This window comes from Acinonyx jubatus, chromosome A1, assembly GCF_027475565.1.
Source record: "Acinonyx jubatus isolate Ajub_Pintada_27869175 chromosome A1, VMU_Ajub_asm_v1.0, whole genome shotgun sequence".
Classification (NCBI taxonomy): Eukaryota; Metazoa; Chordata; class Mammalia; order Carnivora; family Felidae; genus Acinonyx; species Acinonyx jubatus.
The window spans coordinates 173,838,542-173,856,956 of NC_069380.1; the positions used below are offsets into that span (position 1 = coordinate 173,838,542).

General features: G+C 52.4%; 1 protein-coding gene across 1 annotated transcript; it reads left to right on the top strand.

The window, feature by feature from the left end:
- The first annotated feature begins 2,900 nt into the window (after nucleotides 1–2,900).
- On the top strand, nucleotides 2,901–18,022 carry STC2 (stanniocalcin 2). Its single transcript, XM_015072697.3, has 4 exons — nucleotides 2,901–4,474; nucleotides 6,561–6,703; nucleotides 9,225–9,436; nucleotides 14,509–18,022. Exons 1-4 carry the CDS (start codon nucleotides 4,324–4,326, stop codon nucleotides 14,909–14,911), a joined length of 909 nt encoding a protein of 302 aa, XP_014928183.1. The 5' UTR covers nucleotides 2,901–4,323; the 3' UTR covers nucleotides 14,912–18,022.
- The last annotated feature ends 393 nt before the right edge of the window (nucleotides 18,023–18,415 follow it).

The following is an 18,415-nucleotide window of genomic DNA, read 5'->3' on the forward strand; positions in this document are numbered from 1 at the left end:
AAGAATTTTGGAAGCTGATAGCAGCGGTCTGTTATTTTGTCGGCCCACATTTTCCTTCATATAGGCATGACTCAAAGAAGCCAGGAAGAGGGTAGATTGGGTAGCAAGATAGCAAAGGATGCAGAAGGAAAAGCAAAAAGTTTGAAAGAGATTTCCTTGATGAGGCTCAAGCAGTTTTTATGAGGAGATTGCCAAAATAGGTATTAGTTGATCTGTCAAGGAAATTGAGAAGAGGGCAGGGGACCCAATATTAGTGCCCCAGGCCCTGGAGTCAGGAAGAGTCCACTATGTGGTCAGACAGTTCCCTCGCCGACCAGAAGGTGGTGCCATCAGCCCAGACAGGCAGCCCCAAGGGGGCGGGGTGTGCAGTAGGAGGAGCTCTCCACGTGGAAGCCACGTTTTCCACTCAGGCTCTGGAACTGCAAAAAGCCTGGACCAGACAGCGTGTACCAACCTACACATCACTGCCTCATCACCGAACAAGTGTTCCCACCCTCCACGGCCCCGCCTGCTTGCCCCTGAAAGAACACCTCTGTCCTGCAGGCCTCAAAACCCACATCGAGATTCCAACTAATTACTTCCCATTCCTCTCTCCCACCTCCCCCTTCACCACGTCAGCACCAGACCCCTCCATTTCCTAATTCCAAAGGGGAAGCTAGTCTAAGAGCATGCTGGAGTCTCATCCTTAAATGCCATCACAAAGACAGAACAAGAGCTTCCACATGGTGAGCACAGATATGTCCCAAGGCCTTAACAACAGGGTCCCAGATGCCCTCGCCAGTTTTGTCTCCTACTTCAACTCTGAACTGAGAACCCCTATTCCTGATGCAAATCCCACAGTGGCTCCTCCATTCACTGACTCCCGCTGGTCCTCCCTCCTGTGATGCCCTCTCTTTTTTCCTTACCTCTACTTGTCAGTATCCTCTCCCGCCTTTCAGGGTCTAACCAAATATCCTCCCCTCCCCCCAAAAAAAAACCTACTAACTGTTTAACTGAATTTAACTGGTGAATCAGAGAGGAAAACATGGATCCTGGGCATGAACCACAGGAGGCCTGGGATGTCACCGGGCAGGCTGCCTCACTGCCCCCACTGCTGGTTGGGTCTTAAACTGAGGAGGGCCCAGACAGCCAGACTCTCCGCCGAAGCTTGGGACAACACCAGCCAGTCTGTCCTTGCTCCTCCCAAGTCCCAGTTCCCACGTAGGGTGGACTCAGGTCTAGAGAGACACCAAAGCCACAAACTCAGTGTGTGGTGCCGTGTCTGTTCTCAATTCATGTTAGCTTTATAATAATAAAATCATTACTGTCCCCTCCCCACCCCCACTCTCATCAGCCACAATCTGCCAAACTAGGCCAGAGTTCTAGAGCTAAAAAAAATGAAGGCGGGGGTGGTCACAACAAGGTCACCAGTCTGGTCTCCCCTCCCAGCTTTCACCCCAGGCCACAGGCCCGGGGTAGTTGTTCCAGCAAACTGCCTACTGGTTCCGCAGAACTTTCTCAGCATCGATGAGACTGAATGGGATGGGCATTCTCCTCCGGATGTTTGGCCCTAGCCAAGTGGCCTGGAGATGAAACGTTTAAGAATGAGTACCTGTCCTTGCAACACCTGAAAATCTAACTACTACTTTTCACTTAGTTCTAAAGAGGCAGTTGGCTCAGGTGGGAGACAGGAATGTCCCCTGTGAAAGTGAAGCAAATGATTACTTAAATTATGCAGGTCCCCTGAGGGCAGCCCCAGGGCCCCAGGGCACAAGGCAGTGCCTAGCCAAAGGCAGTGGGGAGGCAGGAGCCTGGAGACCTGCCATCTGCCTCCCTACTGTTCCAGGTGCCCTGGGAGCCTTCTATCAAGTAGACTCACAGTGTCTGCATCCAGCAAAGGTGAGCTTGCTCCTGCCCCCTGGACCTCTTCTGTTTCTGTTGCTCAAAGCACCAAGAGACCAGACGCCTTTTTAAATGCCAACACTGCTCATGTTCTCACCTACAAAAGAGGCTTCGTGGAAGGAAAGCCTACCCAGGAAATTCGGGGGCTTCTGGAGTTCCTGAAGAGGCCGGAATGACACTGTCTGTTATGTTCTGTCTTTTAAGAATCTCCAGGAGAATGTTTTTCATAAATTAATAAAGGAAGCTAAGTTAACTATGCAAACAAAAGCAGGGTGGGAAATGCGAACCACCCATTTTAATGCACTTGGACCCCACCTCCTTCCACAAAAGATCTGAGGCTGCACAAAGTAATTGCTATTGGAATCATGGGCATAAGTGCTCGGTTTCTTGTCACGGCTGCAGACTCAAACTTTCAAAGTGACCATTTATTGGGGCTCTGAAAGTCGGGCGGGGATGGTGGACTGCCCACTCCGAAGGCGCCCTCCCCACCCCCTCCTCTCAGACTCCAGACTCAGGGCCGCTCGACGCGCCGGACAGCTGCGGCCAGCGACTGCCACCCAGGCCTCCCGCCTCCGCATTCCCTACGCCCGAGTGCAGGCGGGACCCTGGAAGGAAGCTCGGGAGGCCCTACGGCGGCCGCGAGACGACCTGGCCCCGCGTCTCCGCACCCCCTCCCCCAACCGTGTCACATGGCGGCCCCAACGAGGCGCGCAGTGCGTCCCGCCGCGGAGACCCTGGGCCGCGTCGCCGCGGGCGGTGGGTGATGAAACCTCCCCGGCGCATTACCGCAGAGGGCGCGGGCGGGCAGCGGGGTGGGGGTGAGGGGTGGGAGCTGGTACCCGAGCTCACCTGTTCTCCGGGAGGCGGGTGGGGACGGCGGGGGAGGGGCGAAGGCGGGCCAACCCGGGTGAGTGCGTGCGGCGGGGCGCACGGCCGCGGCGCTCGGGTCCCCGCCCTCCCCCAGCCGCGCGAGCCCCCGGAGCTGCGCCGTCGGACTGACGGTGCCCAGAGCAGTTCCTGTCCCCGGCCCCGGCGCCGGGGAGACGTGAGCGTGCACACGTACACACACAGCGGGGGAAGAGGCGCTCCGAGCGGCGCCCAACTTTCTCCCAGCTTCCGCGGGCCGGGGGAGAAAGCAGCCGGGGCGATGCAGCCCCGGCCGCGCTTGCGGAGGAAGCTCCAACAAGAAAGAAGAGATGGAGAGAATTTCCCCGGGTTTGGTTTTGGGGGGTTGTTTTTGTTTTTGTTTTAACCATTTACATCGATGATTGGAGAGTAAAAGGAACCCGGACCAGGGCGGCGAGTAGCGCTTTGGGAAAATGGAAGAGTGTGTTTGGAGACGCGTAAAGTTGCCTTTCAAGCTCCGACCTCCAGGGCAAGCGATGCTCCGCGGAGGGCTGACCCAGGGCTGCCTGGGCCTCACAGCCACCCGCCTGGAAATGATGCAAGTCCAGTCGGTCACCTGGATCCCTGCAGCCCGGCCCGGAATCCGTCTGGATTGGGGGAGGGGCGAGGAACTGGCACCCTAGGTGTTGCACGGCCCACCAAATCAGAGCAAAAGGAAGGGGGGAAGATGGGCCAGCTGCTCAGGCCAAGTCCTGTATCTAGCGCTTCTGCTCCTATCTGAGTTTGAGAGTTGTGGTGGTGTTGCTTTTTTTTTTTTTTTTTCTTAATGCAAAGCGTCACAAAGACAGGAATTCCCATATGTGCTCAGTTTGCCCCCAGCGTCACTGTGCCCAGGAGACTCCCAATCTGTCAAGGCTCGGGGTTGGGAAGCTCACTCAATTCCAAACGACAGAAAGGAAACTTTCCCAGCACTCTGCGGGTGTGATGCGAGCCAGGGAACGCTGTCCCAGCGCAGATCGTCGCCTCCCGCCCTTCTTTAGCTACAATCGGAGCTGGGATTCACTTTTATTTTTTTAAAGTGCCTTCGGCCATAGCTCTGGAGCATCAGCACACGCGCACGCATCTTCGGCCGCGCTCACACTCGTACACGCACGCAAACGCGTGGCCGCCGCCAGGTCGGCAACTTTGTCGGGCGCTCCCAGCGGCGCTCCGCTTCCTCCTGTAGTAGTTGGGCGCAGGCCCCGCCTCCCAGCCGTGTTGTCAAACGGGCCGGGGTCTCGGATTGGTCCAGCCGCTGGGACAACACCTGCTCGACTCCTTCATTCAAGTGACACCAGAGCTTCCAGGGATATTTGAGGCACCATCCCTGCCATTGCCGGGCACTCGCGGCGCCGCTAACGGCCTGGTCACATGCTCTCCAGAGAGCTACGGGAGGGCGCTGGGTAACCTCTATCCGAGCCGCGGCCGCGAGGAGGAGGGAAAAGGCGAGCAAGGAGGAAGAGTGGGAGGAGGAGGGGAAGCGGCCAAGGAGGAGGAAGAGGCGGAGGGGAGCACAAAGAATCCAGGTCTCCGGGAGGGAGGTTTATACCAAGAACCATGTGTGCCGAGCGGCTGGGCCAATTCGTGACCCTGGCTTTGGTATTGGCCACCTTCGACCCGGCGCGGGGGACCGACGCCACCAACCCGCCGGAGGGTCCCCAAGACAGGGGCTCCCAGCAGAAAGGCCGCCTGTCCCTGCAGAACACAGGTAAGTGCGAGCGCCCCCGAGGCGGAGAGCTGCGGGGAGACAACACCGCGCACCCACGCAGCGCACCCCGGGCGCTTTGCTGGTTAGTGAGCGCCCACCTAGGGCAGCGCAAACTCTTGGGGTGGCGCGGGACATGCAAAGGAAAGCGCGAGGCGAGGCGAGACTCGGTCCGCGCCCGGCTCCGTGCGCCGGGAATCCGCACGTGCTGGCAGGGTGATGAAATGGCTGGGGCAGGACTTGTTGCTGTCCTCCCCGGGGTCGAGGGTAAAAGAGGCAGCATCTGACCAGGCCACTGCCGGCCCCGGAGTCTCCGTTCCGGCGAGAGCTCCCTGTTCCATCCGGGCCGCCCCTCGGGAGGCACCGAGGGTCCCCGGAGCCGGCCTGCGCCCCGCACCCGGGGAACTCTTCCGAGCCGGCTGGCCGCGACGGGACCACTCCCCACCCCCACCCCCCAAAAAGATGCCCGACACCCGAGAACTTTGTAGGCCAGACCGATTACATTGCGAACTTTCCCCTTGGGGGCAATGCTTTCCGGGGAGGGGTGAGGGGAGGTGGCTCAAAGCGTACCTCTGAGGTGCTGCCGCCTTCTCCCGCTCCAGGGCAGGTCAGCAGGCGAAGAAATGGTGACACGGCCCGAACTGTGCGCCGCCGCTGCTCAACCGGCTCTCAGCTCACCCGCATGCTGCCGAGCAGAGCCAGGCGTGCAGGGCACGGGGCTGGCCCTTTTCCCAGCTCCTGAGAGAGAAAGAAAATCTGCCTGCAGCTCCTTCGCTCGGCGCACCGCCCCCCCCCCCCACCTTTATGTGGGGGCCTGAAGCCCAGCTACAGCGTGCGTGCGCTCACCGCACGAGCAAGAATGCACGAGTGCCCATTAGGGACGCCCGCAGCGAGTGAATCGCAGCCCCGCGCGCTCCTGCCCGGCGCGCCGGGGCCGCGCGTGGGATCATCCGGGAGTCTCCCACCTCCACGCGCGAGCGCCCGCACCCCCCGCCGGCGCGGGGTTCACCCTAGGACCCGCGCCCACCCTTCCCCCTCTCCGGTGCTTTCCCTGAGAACTGAACGTGATTCTCGGTAGTTGGTGACCTCAACAAATACACGCCCCTCATTCTCTCGGTAGATTTAATCTGAATGCGGATTATCTACTCCGACCCCGCCCTTCTTCCAAAATATACTTTTCTGATGTAATTTTGTGGTTGGCTTAAATCAGTGAATTGGGTAGGGGGGAGGGACGGAAGAGAGGCTTTTACGTGCGGCAGCCTGACAGTTAACTCCCTCAGTCTTTCCTTTTGGAGAGATGAATTAGGGCCACGTTCTGCGAAGGAGGGCGGCAAACTCCCCGGTCGCGGGAATTCTAGGCGATTAAGTGATATCTCACACCGGATCTCTATTTAAAAGGAGCCTCTAACTGCGACGTTTGCGTTTCTGCAGGCTAGCCCCCATCTGACTCGATTCCTGAGCCTTCTCGCAACCGCAGCTTCCCTAGCCTGGTATTTTTAATGCTGATGGTTTGGAGGCGCTGCCTTAATAGGAATTTTGTTTTGATTTTTAGGTGTTGAATCATAAAGCTGAATTGAAACTGCTCTTTGGACGCTGGCATTTGGGGGTCAGGAAGGAAATGGCTGTGATTTAACAGCAGCAGCTTCAAGTTCCAAGTAGAGAAGGGTATTTCATTGATGAAGTACAGAAGGAAGAGAGCAAGCTAATCATTTAAAATCTTATTTTTGTGTGTGGGTTTAGGAAGCTGAAATATCTTCTGCTTTCAAACTAAGCATTTCCACAAATACTTTAAGAAGATGGAAAGGATGAAAAGTGGAGTGCTCAGACCTAACTTCTGATTGTGATTTTTGTAACGTAGGTTTGGCTAATTTTTTACAGATACAGTATTTACAAGTAGTGACATTTCCATAAGTAGATTAAATGATGAAATTTTCTTGCCCTGGCTTTTTAGATCCCAAAATAGTCATTTCTAACTTTATCTTCTTAAATTTTCTTTTAGTCATTACTAACTTTTCTTTCAGCCGACCTCTCTGCATTCCCCAGCACGGCTGAGAATTTTGTATACATTTGTATGTAATTCTCATTTTAGCGGAAATCCAGCACTGTTTGGTCAACGCTGGCGATGTGGGGTGTGGTGTGTTTGAATGTTTCGAGAACAACTCTTGTGAGATTCGAGGCTTACATGGGATTTGCATGACTTTTCTGCACAACGCTGGAAAATTTGATGCCCAGGTAAAAACCACATAGAGCACAAAATGTTTTAGGTTGGCATCACATGATTGAAATGTTCATTGGAAGGACTTGTGAACAGATTTCCGTGGCTGATCCTCGTGGTGTGTTTTAACGTTTGCAAGAGACATTCTTGGTGCACAGCAGGATGCCAGTCTCTCCCTAGTCCACTCATGGGACTCTTCTCTCCTGAACTGTCAGTGGGGGTGGTGAAACCCTTCTCCACTCTTAAGCTGTGTCTACACAGGCAGAGCGGGACGGAGAGCAAGTTGAACAATCATCTAAGTATTCTTAACAGAGAGCACAAAAGTCACAACAAATAATAAACATCTTGTAAGGGGACACACTATGTCTGGCCACCCAGAACTCGGTCTGCAAGGCCCATCACATTAGAAACAGTAGGTTCGGGGAGGGAAGGGCAGCGACTCCAATTATACATTCCAAGACTTGTTCTCACCTTCTCAGAAAGAATAAACGGGACACGAACTTTGTAGAAACTCATCATCTCCAATGGGTGTGTGAGCAGGCAACATGGATAATTTGGGGCCTCCAGAATAACAGACTTATTCTTCCTAAGTAGCGGACCCTCCTCTCCTAACCTGAAAACCCTGAATGAGCTCTAGTCTACAGAGTCCTCTAATAAGGCCTAATGCAATCCAGCTACCCCAGAATCCCCAGGGTAGAAAACAAAGCCTAACTGCTGCTCAGGGTAGGGCAAGAACCCAACAAGCCATCTTATGGTCCCAGTGCTGACAATCCAAATACATTTCAGGTGGCAGATGGCCTTGGGCTCACCTTCTTCACCTTCTCCCCAACCCGTATATGCACTCTGAAGCTCCCCCCCCCCACCACCACCCCCGTTGCTCTCTCTCATCAACTTCCTCTCCCACTGCATTGGAGAGTGGGAGACAATGTTTGGATGAGGCCAACAGTTTAGGTGTGATTTATGAATGTCATCAGTCATCATCTACTGACATCCTGTAGAGAGCCTGACAAAGCAATGCTTGGGAACCAGAAAGGGATGCGACGGGCCTGGCAACCTACCCTACAGAGGATGTGGGGTGGCAGAAGGGGAAACAGAAGCCAGGGAAGGAAAGAGTAGAACGTTTGAACTCCTCGAGGCTCCCTAATAAAGGATCCCTTCTGGATTAACTGGAATTAGGAAACGTAATAGGAAATCCGGAGGAAAGATGTGTACCGAAGGGCAATCCCACAGGATGTTGGGGAAGAATACCCAAACAGATTGCCGCAGCCCTCAGACAAATTAATCTTCCTTTTTCTCTCAACCAACAGGAGTTATGTTCTCAAGTGCGGAGCATCCCTTTCAAGCTGGTTCTCAGCATGTAACTACTTCATAGACCGGCACACCCTACCCTCCATCCTATTTGGCTCCCACTGGAAAGTCAGAGCAAAAGGGGCCTCAGGGAGGTAGCTCTTCAGTGATGAGCCACTGTCTGTAGCCATTTCAGTTGCTTCTAAAGGAAGAACTGAAATAAATGTGCTGGCTGGCTTCCCGCTTCCAACCTAACCCCGTTTACTTTCTCAACTCAGTTACTTTCAGGCCTGGCTAAAAACAGAGGGGTGACCTCTCCAACGACAGCTTGTTTCTATAGTGATGGGGGAATGGGGATCCCTAGGTAGGCATCCCAGAATGCCTCCCTGCCCTGAGAGGTTGATAAGGGACCTAACGCCCCAGCTTGCCTCCACACCCCCAACAGCTGTCTCCTTTCTAGGATAAGAACAATCTAATGGGGTTGCCAGGAAAGAGAACTGTGGGCCAGATGTATGCCTGGCTGCCTTAGCCACTCAGAGGCAGGGAGTGTGGGGGAGGGGCTGTCAGTTGGGCAGTTCAGACTCCAGATGCTGCCAGGCAATGTGCCAGGCGGGCCTTTTAGAGGCAATAATCCTAACAGTTTAAAGGAGTCGAATCATTTTCAAAAAGGAAAAGAATGCTCCTCCTTAAAGGATAGGAGGAGACAAGGGTATGGGTTGGGGGCAGTGGGAGGCTCTGAGACAGGAAAAGGAGGCACAGATAGCACCCAATCTTGATGTCATTCATGGAACAGGAGGAAACGGCAGTGATGTGAGAGTGGGATGAGCAGACACCTTCTACTTGGGGAAAACTCTTGCTGGGAGCTCTGGATTTGCATCTGGCAAAACCCCCCTTGTGTTCCAGAAAGGTTACCACCAAGCCGCCAACACTGAGCTGCCTTGAGGACAGATGGCCACGGCAGCCCCGGGACAAGGGAAACTAGGCGAGCAGCTGGGGAGGAAGGAGGCAGATTTGTTAAGTCTCCCGGTGACATCCTTGTTGGCCAAATGCCGGAGGTATCGTGTCACTCGAGACATACCTCCCGATGCAGCGTCAGCCCGTCACCTGCGCGGACGTCAGCGTGAGGCAGGGCCTTAAGGTTCAGTTGTCACAAAGACCCCGTGTAAGCCCAAGAAGGGCGGACGTCTAAGCTTATAACGAGGACTTGTTTTTTCTGCCCCACTCTGTCTTCTCTGTCCTCTCTATTCCCAGGGCAAGTCATTTATCAAAGAGGCCTTGAAGTGCAAGGCCCATGCTCTGCGGCACAGATTCGGCTGCATAAGCCGGAAGTGCCCAGCCATTAAGGAAATGGTGTTCCAGTTACAACGGGAGTGCTACCTCAAACACGATCTGTGCTCTGCCGCCCAGGAGAACACCCGAGTCATGGTGGAGATGATTCACTTCAAGGACTTGCTGCTGCACGAGTGAGTGCCGCCCCCACGGGGGCCATGGGGAGAAGGGGCCCCGCTCCACTGGCTGGTGTTAGAGGCGTTCCAAGGGGCTTGTTGCTGGAGGCCGAACTCCCGTCAGACGGGAAAGGTTGCGCTGTACCTCAGAAAGCTGCACTGACTCCCCTGGGAGTCCCTTTCCTGCTGGCCTTCAGGAAAAGCGAAAGAACTTTCCACCATTGGCTTCATAAGCATAAGCAACAGCAACAGAAAATATTTTACTAAGCATGAAATGTGTAGGATTCAGAAATACGGCTTCGCCTTCCCCTCAGCCCAGATCCCAACAGTTGTGAATACTCCAAGCGGCCATGAAAGTGCCCCTGAGCACTCGTGACAGTTGCTGGCCGTCTACTGAGCGCCAGGCATTGTGCTCAGGTGTTCACACGCCCCTCCCTCTTCCTGGATCCTCACAGAAGCTCTGCGAGCTAGGCCTCATTCTCCTCTCCATTTTATAGATGAGAAAACGGACTCACTGAGGCGAAGGTCACACGATGAGAGGCAAAGACAGGCAGTCCCGCTCCACAATCTTACATGCCAAAAGCTGACAGCAATAGCTTTTTTTTTTTTCCCCTGCCTCCGTAGCCCTCTTTCCTTCAAAGGTCCATTTCACCTTCCCTAACACATGAATGCCCTCCCAGAGGAAACTTTCACAAGACCAATGTCAAAAACTTACCAGCTAAGCACCTTTAGGCCAGAGTGGGTAAATATGAGCTCACCTATTTAAAGACTTGCAATGCCATAATAAACCCAGGACATCTTAGTCCTTAAAAAAAAAAAAAAAAAAAAAAATATATATATATATATACACACACACATATATCCTATCTATGGGATCCTAAACTTTGCAAAGTGATAAAGCACGTGGTACACAGTTGCTCCTGACATGAAGCATGGGCGGTGGCTTACCATGGCTCCTGCCTCAGCAACTTAGGGCACCGCTGGTCTCTACCTGTACAATTTTATGAAATCTTGCTCCTTCGTTGGTGCCATGGCCTTCCCCAAGCCATGTCACTAAGCAGACTGCTCCCCACCCGACCCACACCACTTGGGTCACAGAGGCCAACCATCACTTTCCATCAGGTTATGAGGCTGTAGGTATCTTGCAACACCCCTGCTGCGAATTATAAGATTCGCCGTGAATCTCTGCAGGCAGCTCTTGCCAGGAGCAAAATGATGCTGCCTTTTCCTTAGTCACACTAACATCCACTAAAATATCTATCATTCTTCCAAATACCTGTAAGGAAACAAAGCAACAACAGCTTCTACAACAATAACAATAATGATAATAGCTATCATTTTGTGAGTGGGCCAGGCCCCTGGCCAGGGACTTTACCTGGACTGTCTCATGCACCTTTCCCAACAGGGCTGGAAGATAGAGATTACTATCCCCATTTAATAGAGGAGGAAAGGGAAACTAAGAGATTAAAGATCCTGCTCTGAGGTTTGATCCCTACTTGCCAGCTTGGGAACTGGCAATATATATGACTAAAGCTGATTATCAGGAATAGACATCAAACCTCCTTGCTCCTGACCTTCTCTGTCCCCATTAGACCTGCCAAAGGCTCACTGGCCCCCAGATGTAGCAGAGGTTTCTCCCTTTTCCCAAATACACCCCATTTCACAAAGAGAGCACTGTGAAATTCCCTTCCTTCGAGTTGCCTCTGGAAGAGGCAAATGTCCCATGGCTGAGAGAGTCCTGAAGCTCCTTTGTCCTCAGTCCACTGTCATCCACTATAGATAGTTTGTTTGGCCTCAAGAATGGATGATGCGCACTAGTTTATAAGTCAATAATATATTCCCAGAGTGCAAGGAGACTTTGCCTTTTTCAAGATTGGAGAAAAATCTTCTTTGGGAAAACTGAAGGTTTCGGAGGGGGTTTTTGTTTGTTTTTTGGTGTTTTGTTTTGTTTTGTTTTGTTTTGTTTTGTTTTTTGTTCCCCCCTAGAATTTAAGAAGGAGGAAAGCCCTGTGGCTTTTCTGGTGCCTCCTCCATGGAAATATAGCCTATGGGGGCATGAGATTTTTACTTCCGAAGGACTCCTTTGTCATTTAGAATGAACACATAGCCCCCCACCCCAGCCCACTCTGGGAGTGCAGGTGGCTCACCCTGTAAGTGAGTCCGGGCCTCTTTTGAGAACACTCACTGTGCCTGCACACAAGTCCTCTTCCCTCTTGCTAAGCCAGGACCTCCAAAAGGGGGTCTCACCTAACCCCAACTCCCCACAGACCCTCCACCCACTACCTGCCCTTCTGAAGCCATGACTATGCACTGCATCAACTTGAACTTCAGGCTGAATTGACTGAGTTGTGCTTTAACTATCTTAACCGATTTGGGCACAAAGGATCCTGTCAGTCCCCAATTATCAAGAAGACCATTTAAGAATGTGTGGCATTGGTCACAGATAACAAAATGAGAACTGAATTTGCTTTTCATTTTAGTGAAGAGGAAATCACAGTCACTCCAGAATCCACATCACCCCCATTCCTCAACCCAACCCCCAACCACCCCAAAACACTCATGTTTGGTTGAAGCGGCTCCCTTCAAGCTCTCTGCTTCCCTCTGTTCCTCTCACCCCTTCCCGCCCCGCTTTCTCCATATCAACTGCCTTGGCTACCACATGCCCTGTCACTGGGTGCTGGCAGCCTCCGGGCACATCCCCCTCCAAGTATTTTTTAAAATCCTTTAGCCTTGCTGACACCCAGTTCAGAAAGCTGGGCTTTGTCATTAGACACGGGCTGAGTTTGCAGCCTGAGAAGGCACCACGCCAGCTCGAAACACGGCTTAGATTAACACACACCCCTCCCCATGGCTCACAGCTTTCTCCTCGGGAGAGGGTGCCAAGGGCAGGAGAGAGTGTGGGCTAGTCCAGCCTTCTCGGATCCGCCTTGGGGTTCTGAGAGCTCATCTGGCAGGCAGACTGCCCTGGCAAAGGAGGCCAGGAGGCAGCCTATACATCCCCAAGAGAGCCCTCCCCTTACCCTGGGGCAAGAAACTCGGAGAGTGCCGGGCTAGTCCCAAAAAAGAGAGAGTCTCAGCCCCTACAATTTGCTCATCCAGCCCCAGAGGGTGGCAGGTGCAATCAGGTGCTAAAATCCTGATGCTGTGGTAGCAGATACATTCCATGACCTTGAGCTCCCTCAGGCAATCAGTTGCTAGTTGTCAAAAGATGGAAGGAAACAAACATGCATTGAACATTTCTTCTGTGTTGCCCCCTCCCCTCCTCTGTTAGCCCAAGGAGTGTTATCGCTGTCCTTGTCACTGTTAGGGGCCTGCCTTAGAGAGTTTAAGCACCCTGTCCATCAGCCATGCACAGACTCTCTGACTCCAAAGGCATCAAGTAGGCCTTAAAAGGCAGCTTGATCTCTATCAGCCAGAACATTCCTCTTCTCTGCTCTCAGCCCAGCTCTAGGCCTTCCCAGCCCAGAAGCTTCCAAAAACTACTTTCTCCTCTCCCCCCGTCGCCCCCCCACCAGCCATCTCCATTTTTACATCTATGACATGAGGACAGTTCAATCAACTACAACTTGAGGACTAATTCATAAAAATGGCAGTAAACTACTTCACAAGTCCTAAAACACAATCTGCTCTTCGTGCCTAGCAGCAACTGTCAGCTTGCAAAGAAAAGATGATGTGAGCTAAAATGCAGCCACCCAGGTGGCCCAGGCTCACAGAGGGAAAAAAGTCTTGCCCCTTCTTATAAATGATCTCCCGTTCCAGAGTGATTTTCCTGCCCCGGGTGATGGCCCAGAGCTGCACAATGCTCATGGTCAGATATACCCAGAAATACTGCTAGCCAAGGACTGCTTGAGAATGCTAGTTAGCCACATGAAACACTCCATACCCACCTCGGGGACTCTAAAAGGCCAGTGAGATGTAAGAAAGGTTCAGTGAGTGGGCCATGAGAGCCCATTGCTGGGACCGCCTCTTACCAGATAAGCCCATAAAAGCAGACACACCGTGTCCGCCTTCGGCACACAACTCCCACCCCATGTTGGCATGATGCGGCCGTTCTTCCTCCAGCACTTTTCCTAAAGAACAACCCAGGGCAGCTGGATGGCCTGAGCAATGCTCGCCCCTCCAGAACCGAGTGTGTTTTATCTCACAGACGGCTGGCTCTCATTCCAACACACAGGCACCTTGCAGCCAGCCCTCACCTCGAGTTCCAGGCAAGCCGAGGTGGGAAGAGTAGAGATGCTTGGATAGCCACTCCCCTTCCTCAACCTTTACTACCAGGAAAGGGAAGATCCCAGGGTGGCCGTCTGCCTCCCACCCTTCTCCACCGATCTCAGACTCTTCCAGGTACAGATGGAATTGCATCCAGTACCTTCCAAAAACACCCTTCTTCATCATGAGCCTAAACCAGGGGCAAACACAGACATGGGAGATTGGCTTCTTGGGAGTCTCACTTAAGGCTTAAGGCTTACCCAGGAGAGTGGCACCAAGTGCAAAGCCAGCCGGCCCCACCTGACACCATGCTGCAAGAGGGCGATGGGGAGCTCCCCAGCCCCAATTTTGATGGCTTCTCCTCCCCTGCCAAAAAAGAGTCCTCGGTTTGGTATTTCAGGCCCTTCACCATTTGCCTAAGTATTATTCCACTGGCCCCCAAGACACTTCACTGCTCCTCCTGCTAAAAAGCAGACCCTAAGCATGACCTGTGCTCCTTTTCAACATTCACACAGCCGCCCTACCTGGCATTCTCACCCACCTTCCCCAGAGGCTCTTCCTTTTATTGTATGCACCTGTAAATTGCCACTGGCCCTTTTCCTGATGGTAGGCCCTGTCACCAGCCTCTGTCTCTCCAATGCCTGGCGTGGAGCCTGGTACGTAATGGCCACCTAGTAAATGGTAGTTGGAGGCCAGCACTCCAGAGGATATGTATAAAAGCTGGAGGCAATTCCAGAGAGCATTTTCACCAAATGAAACCCAAGCCAGGCATTCGCTGTATCTCTCTTGCCTGTGTCACCGCTGCCCTCTGTGGCCCATTCGGGACTGGTTCCATTCTCGGTCTCTCTCTCTCTCTCTCTCTCTCTCCTGCTTTCAATCTCTAGACCCTACGTGGACCTGGTGAACCTATTGCTGACCTGTGGGGAGGAGGTGAAGGAGGCCATCACCCACAGCGTTCAGGCTCAATGTGAGCAGAACTGGGGAAGCCTGTGCTCCATCTTGAGTTTCTGCACCTCAGCCATCCAGAGGCCTCCCACGGTGCCCCCTGAGCGCCAGCTCCAGGTGGACAGAGCCAAGCTCTCTAGGGCCCACCACGGAGACACAGGTCACCACCTCTCGGAAGCCAGTAGTCGGGAGACGGGCCGAGGTGTCAAGGGTGAGCGAGGTAGCAAAAGCCACCCAAACGCTCATCCCCGGGGCAGAGCAGCCGGCCACGGGGGCCAGGGAACTTCTGGAAGCAGCGAGTGGGAGGAGGAACAGTCTGAATACTCCGATATCCGGAGGTGAAACGAAAGGCTTGGCCGGGAAATCTTTCCTCCATGCCGTCCATTTTCTTCTCTATGGACATTCCAGAACATTTGCCATTAAAGAGGGGGGATGTCACACGCAGGATTTGGTGGGGATTGCGGACTTGATAAAGGCGTGTGCTAGCGGAACGAACAGGTGAGGCGGAGACGGCCTGGGCAGCGGCAAGGTCTCGGCTGTGCCCGGTGGGTTCCACACTTGCACATCCTGAAGTGAGCGTGCCTCGCAGCCTCCTTGCAACTTTGTCTTCTTTCCAGCCGTGGAGCCACTGGGCGGCGGCCTGCGGTTTGCTCTGCTGTGGGGGAGGTGGGCCAGGGAAGGGCAGGGGTCGGCAGGCCCACCAGCTAGACCTCGCACTTGGTGCTGGGCCCCAGCCCGCATCTTCCGGTGCTGTCTTGGCAGAGGGCGGCTGGATTCGGATGCAGGGGTGAATGTAAAAATCGAGCTGGGAGTCAGAAGGGTGGAGAGGAGACAGGGCCATGTGGGTGCTTGGTGCCGAACGGAAATTCCGTTTCTTGCATGGGACCTTGAGGTTTAGAGCTGCTTGGGACGGGGAGGGCAAGGGTTCTACGTGTAAGTTCTGAGCCATTGTTCTGTCTGGGGGACCATGGCCGAGGGAGTGGCCCCTGTGTGTTTGTATATTAACCACTGCTTCAAATCTCTATTTCACTTTTTTATTTATCCAGTTACATCTACATACCTGTCGTCTAAATAAATGGCTTTCAAACAAAGCAACTGGGTCATTAAAACCAACTCAAAGGAAAAAGAAATACAGCCTATCTTTGGGGGCTGCGTTTTTTTTTTTTCTTTTGAGTGATATTTTAAAAGGAATCAAAGAACGGTGTACCTGTACATCTAACTGCCTGGCGTGGGCTTCTAGCCACTTAGGGCAAACCACACACCCGGAGGAAAATGCACACACGAGGAGTACATTTGACAGATTTTCTTTACCATTTTGTTACCTCTCCTTGACCCTCAGCCAAGATCGATAAAGCCCTGTACCCGATGCCATGAGGCCAAGTTGGAAACGTGGCTTCTGGGTTTAGAGCATGGAAAGGGGGAGAAGAGAACCAGATGACTGTGATTTCCAGCAAGAAATGCTGAGCTTTTTTACATAAATGGAGGAGACCGCCAGGAAGCACTGAGAGACAGGATTTTCCAGATCCGGACTGGAAATTTAGCAACGAAGAAAAGAGTCCGAGTGGACAAAAGAAAGAGAGCGGAGGGACAGAAGTAAAATTCCAAGGCAAGGAGGGAGAGGATTATAATAAAGGGTCAGCGCTGGGGTTCTTGTGATTGTTCAAAATGTTCCATAGATAGGCCCTTTCTTTCCCACTGGGTTATCACATTAAAGCTTATCCTTTCTTGCAGCCAGTACTCAAATAGAAGGCCAGTATTACAAAGAATAGACGGGTGTTCTGGGCCAGCTCCTTCTAGAGCAACGGTCAGCAAACTCTTTCTGTAAAAGTCCAGATAGTAAATACACTATTTTCAGTTTGGTGGGTCATGTGGTTTCTGTCCCAAAGACTCAGCTCTGCCATTATAGCATGAAAGCAGGCATACAGAGACAACACATAACAAAGGGGTTTGGCTCCACTCCGGTAAAATTATATTTAACAGGTGCCCAACTGGATTTGGCTCTTGGGCCTGAGTGTTCTGACCCCCGTTCTAGTGAGTTGGCAAAAAAGGAAGCATCCTCCATTTATATCAGCTTATAGCTCTCCCTCAAAGCAACCTGAGGCCAGAGATAGAGAAGCTAAATTTATCTACTCTAATATAACTTGTTCCAGGGAATGCCCTGACCCCAACCCAGCTAGTATTTATATACCCCAAATCCAATCTCCTTGGTTCCAGCCTCCGGCTGGAAGGTCATCTCCCCGAATCTTTCATGTGCACGTTGGAAAGAAACCATTTGGGTATGGGGGGGTGGGGGAAGGTGACAAAATGGTGGGAGAAGCACCTAGAAAGAGCTAGAGCTGTAGGAAGCAGAAAAGATGGTGCACTGAAGCCAGCTCTGCCTGCGGGGGGAGGAGGAGCGATGTGTCAGGCTCTGCCATGGGAACCGAGCGTAAACCATGGCTGTCTCATGCCATGGGCCACTGCAGCACGTTGACTGTTTCACTTACATCACTCAAAGGCTGAAACAATAACATTCTCCCGCGTTGCTGGGTCAGCTGTTCGTTTGTTCATCGGCTCCTGGGCTGGATGTGTGAAAGGCATCGCTTTTATATTTTCCTCAGTGTAAATGTTTTATGTGGTCGCCTACTGATGTCCTGTTTGTTGCTTCCATTGTAAATATTTGTCATTTGTATTTATTATCTCCGTGTTTTCCCCCCAGGCATCAAATTGCTTATTATGTCCATTTAAACCCCTTCACTGATCTCGGTTGTATATTTTTCATGCCACTGGTTTGTTTCTTCTCAGAAGTCAGGTAGATCTCCTTTCGTTCTGGTTCATAATGTTTCGAGGCATACGGTAGTATTTATTGCTGAGGTTCTTTTGCTCAAAACTGAGTAAAGTCCAAATTCCTGTAAGGGTTGACAGAGGCATTTGTACAATCTAAAATGTAAGCAAAGAAGTCATTAAAAATAGACACTCAGCTTGGGCTTCATACTTCATACAAATTTACTCATGAGCCTTCCTTTAAGGAAGGATGTGGATTTCCAAATAAAGATACGGTGTTTATTTTGAGCTTTGCATCTTAACAAGATGATCTGAACACCTCTCCTTTGTATCAATAAATAGCCCTGTTATTCTCAAAGGAGAGGACCACCCTAGTACCGCGAAATGCTGACACCTGACACCAAATAAATAGAAAACACCAGCCCAGAGCTGTAGTCATACTTAGACACACACACAAAGAGAGAAACTTAAACGTGAACCAAGCAAGAGGCTTTTCTAGAACAACATGGAAAAACAATGCTACCAGGCCCCATTTCCTACGGAAGAACAACCTCATCTGATCTCAGAATTGGCACCACGTGAGCTTGCTAAGTCATAACATCTATCTCTGTTACGGATTTAGGCAGCAGGACCTGTACACTGTCACATGGCATTATTTTTCTCCAATCATGAATAAAGATTTGAAATAAATGGCTTTCCCTTGAGTAAGTGTTCCTGTCTGAGAGCGCTTTGGACATCCAGTGTGTGGGGGGAAGGCTGTGAGCAAGTGAGCCTTTGAGTCCGTTTAAAATGCTGGGTGTTCCGTTTACGGGGCAGGGAGGGGGGCAGTGGGGACCAGGTGAAGATGACCGGCCCGGGCTTCTCCTCCATTAGAGGCACTCTGTCCAAACCGCTGCCTGAGTCGCCAAGACAAAGAGGAAGATGCACTCTGTGCAGCCTGCCTAGAGGCACCAGTCCCTCTGGTCTCACCTGTGCATCTCCCCTGTGGCCTGGCCACCCTTTCTTTCACACTGAGCTTGCGGCAAGTGCCACCGGCGGGACAGCTCAGCGGCCTGGCACCAGCAGGGAAGCTCACTGCCGCCT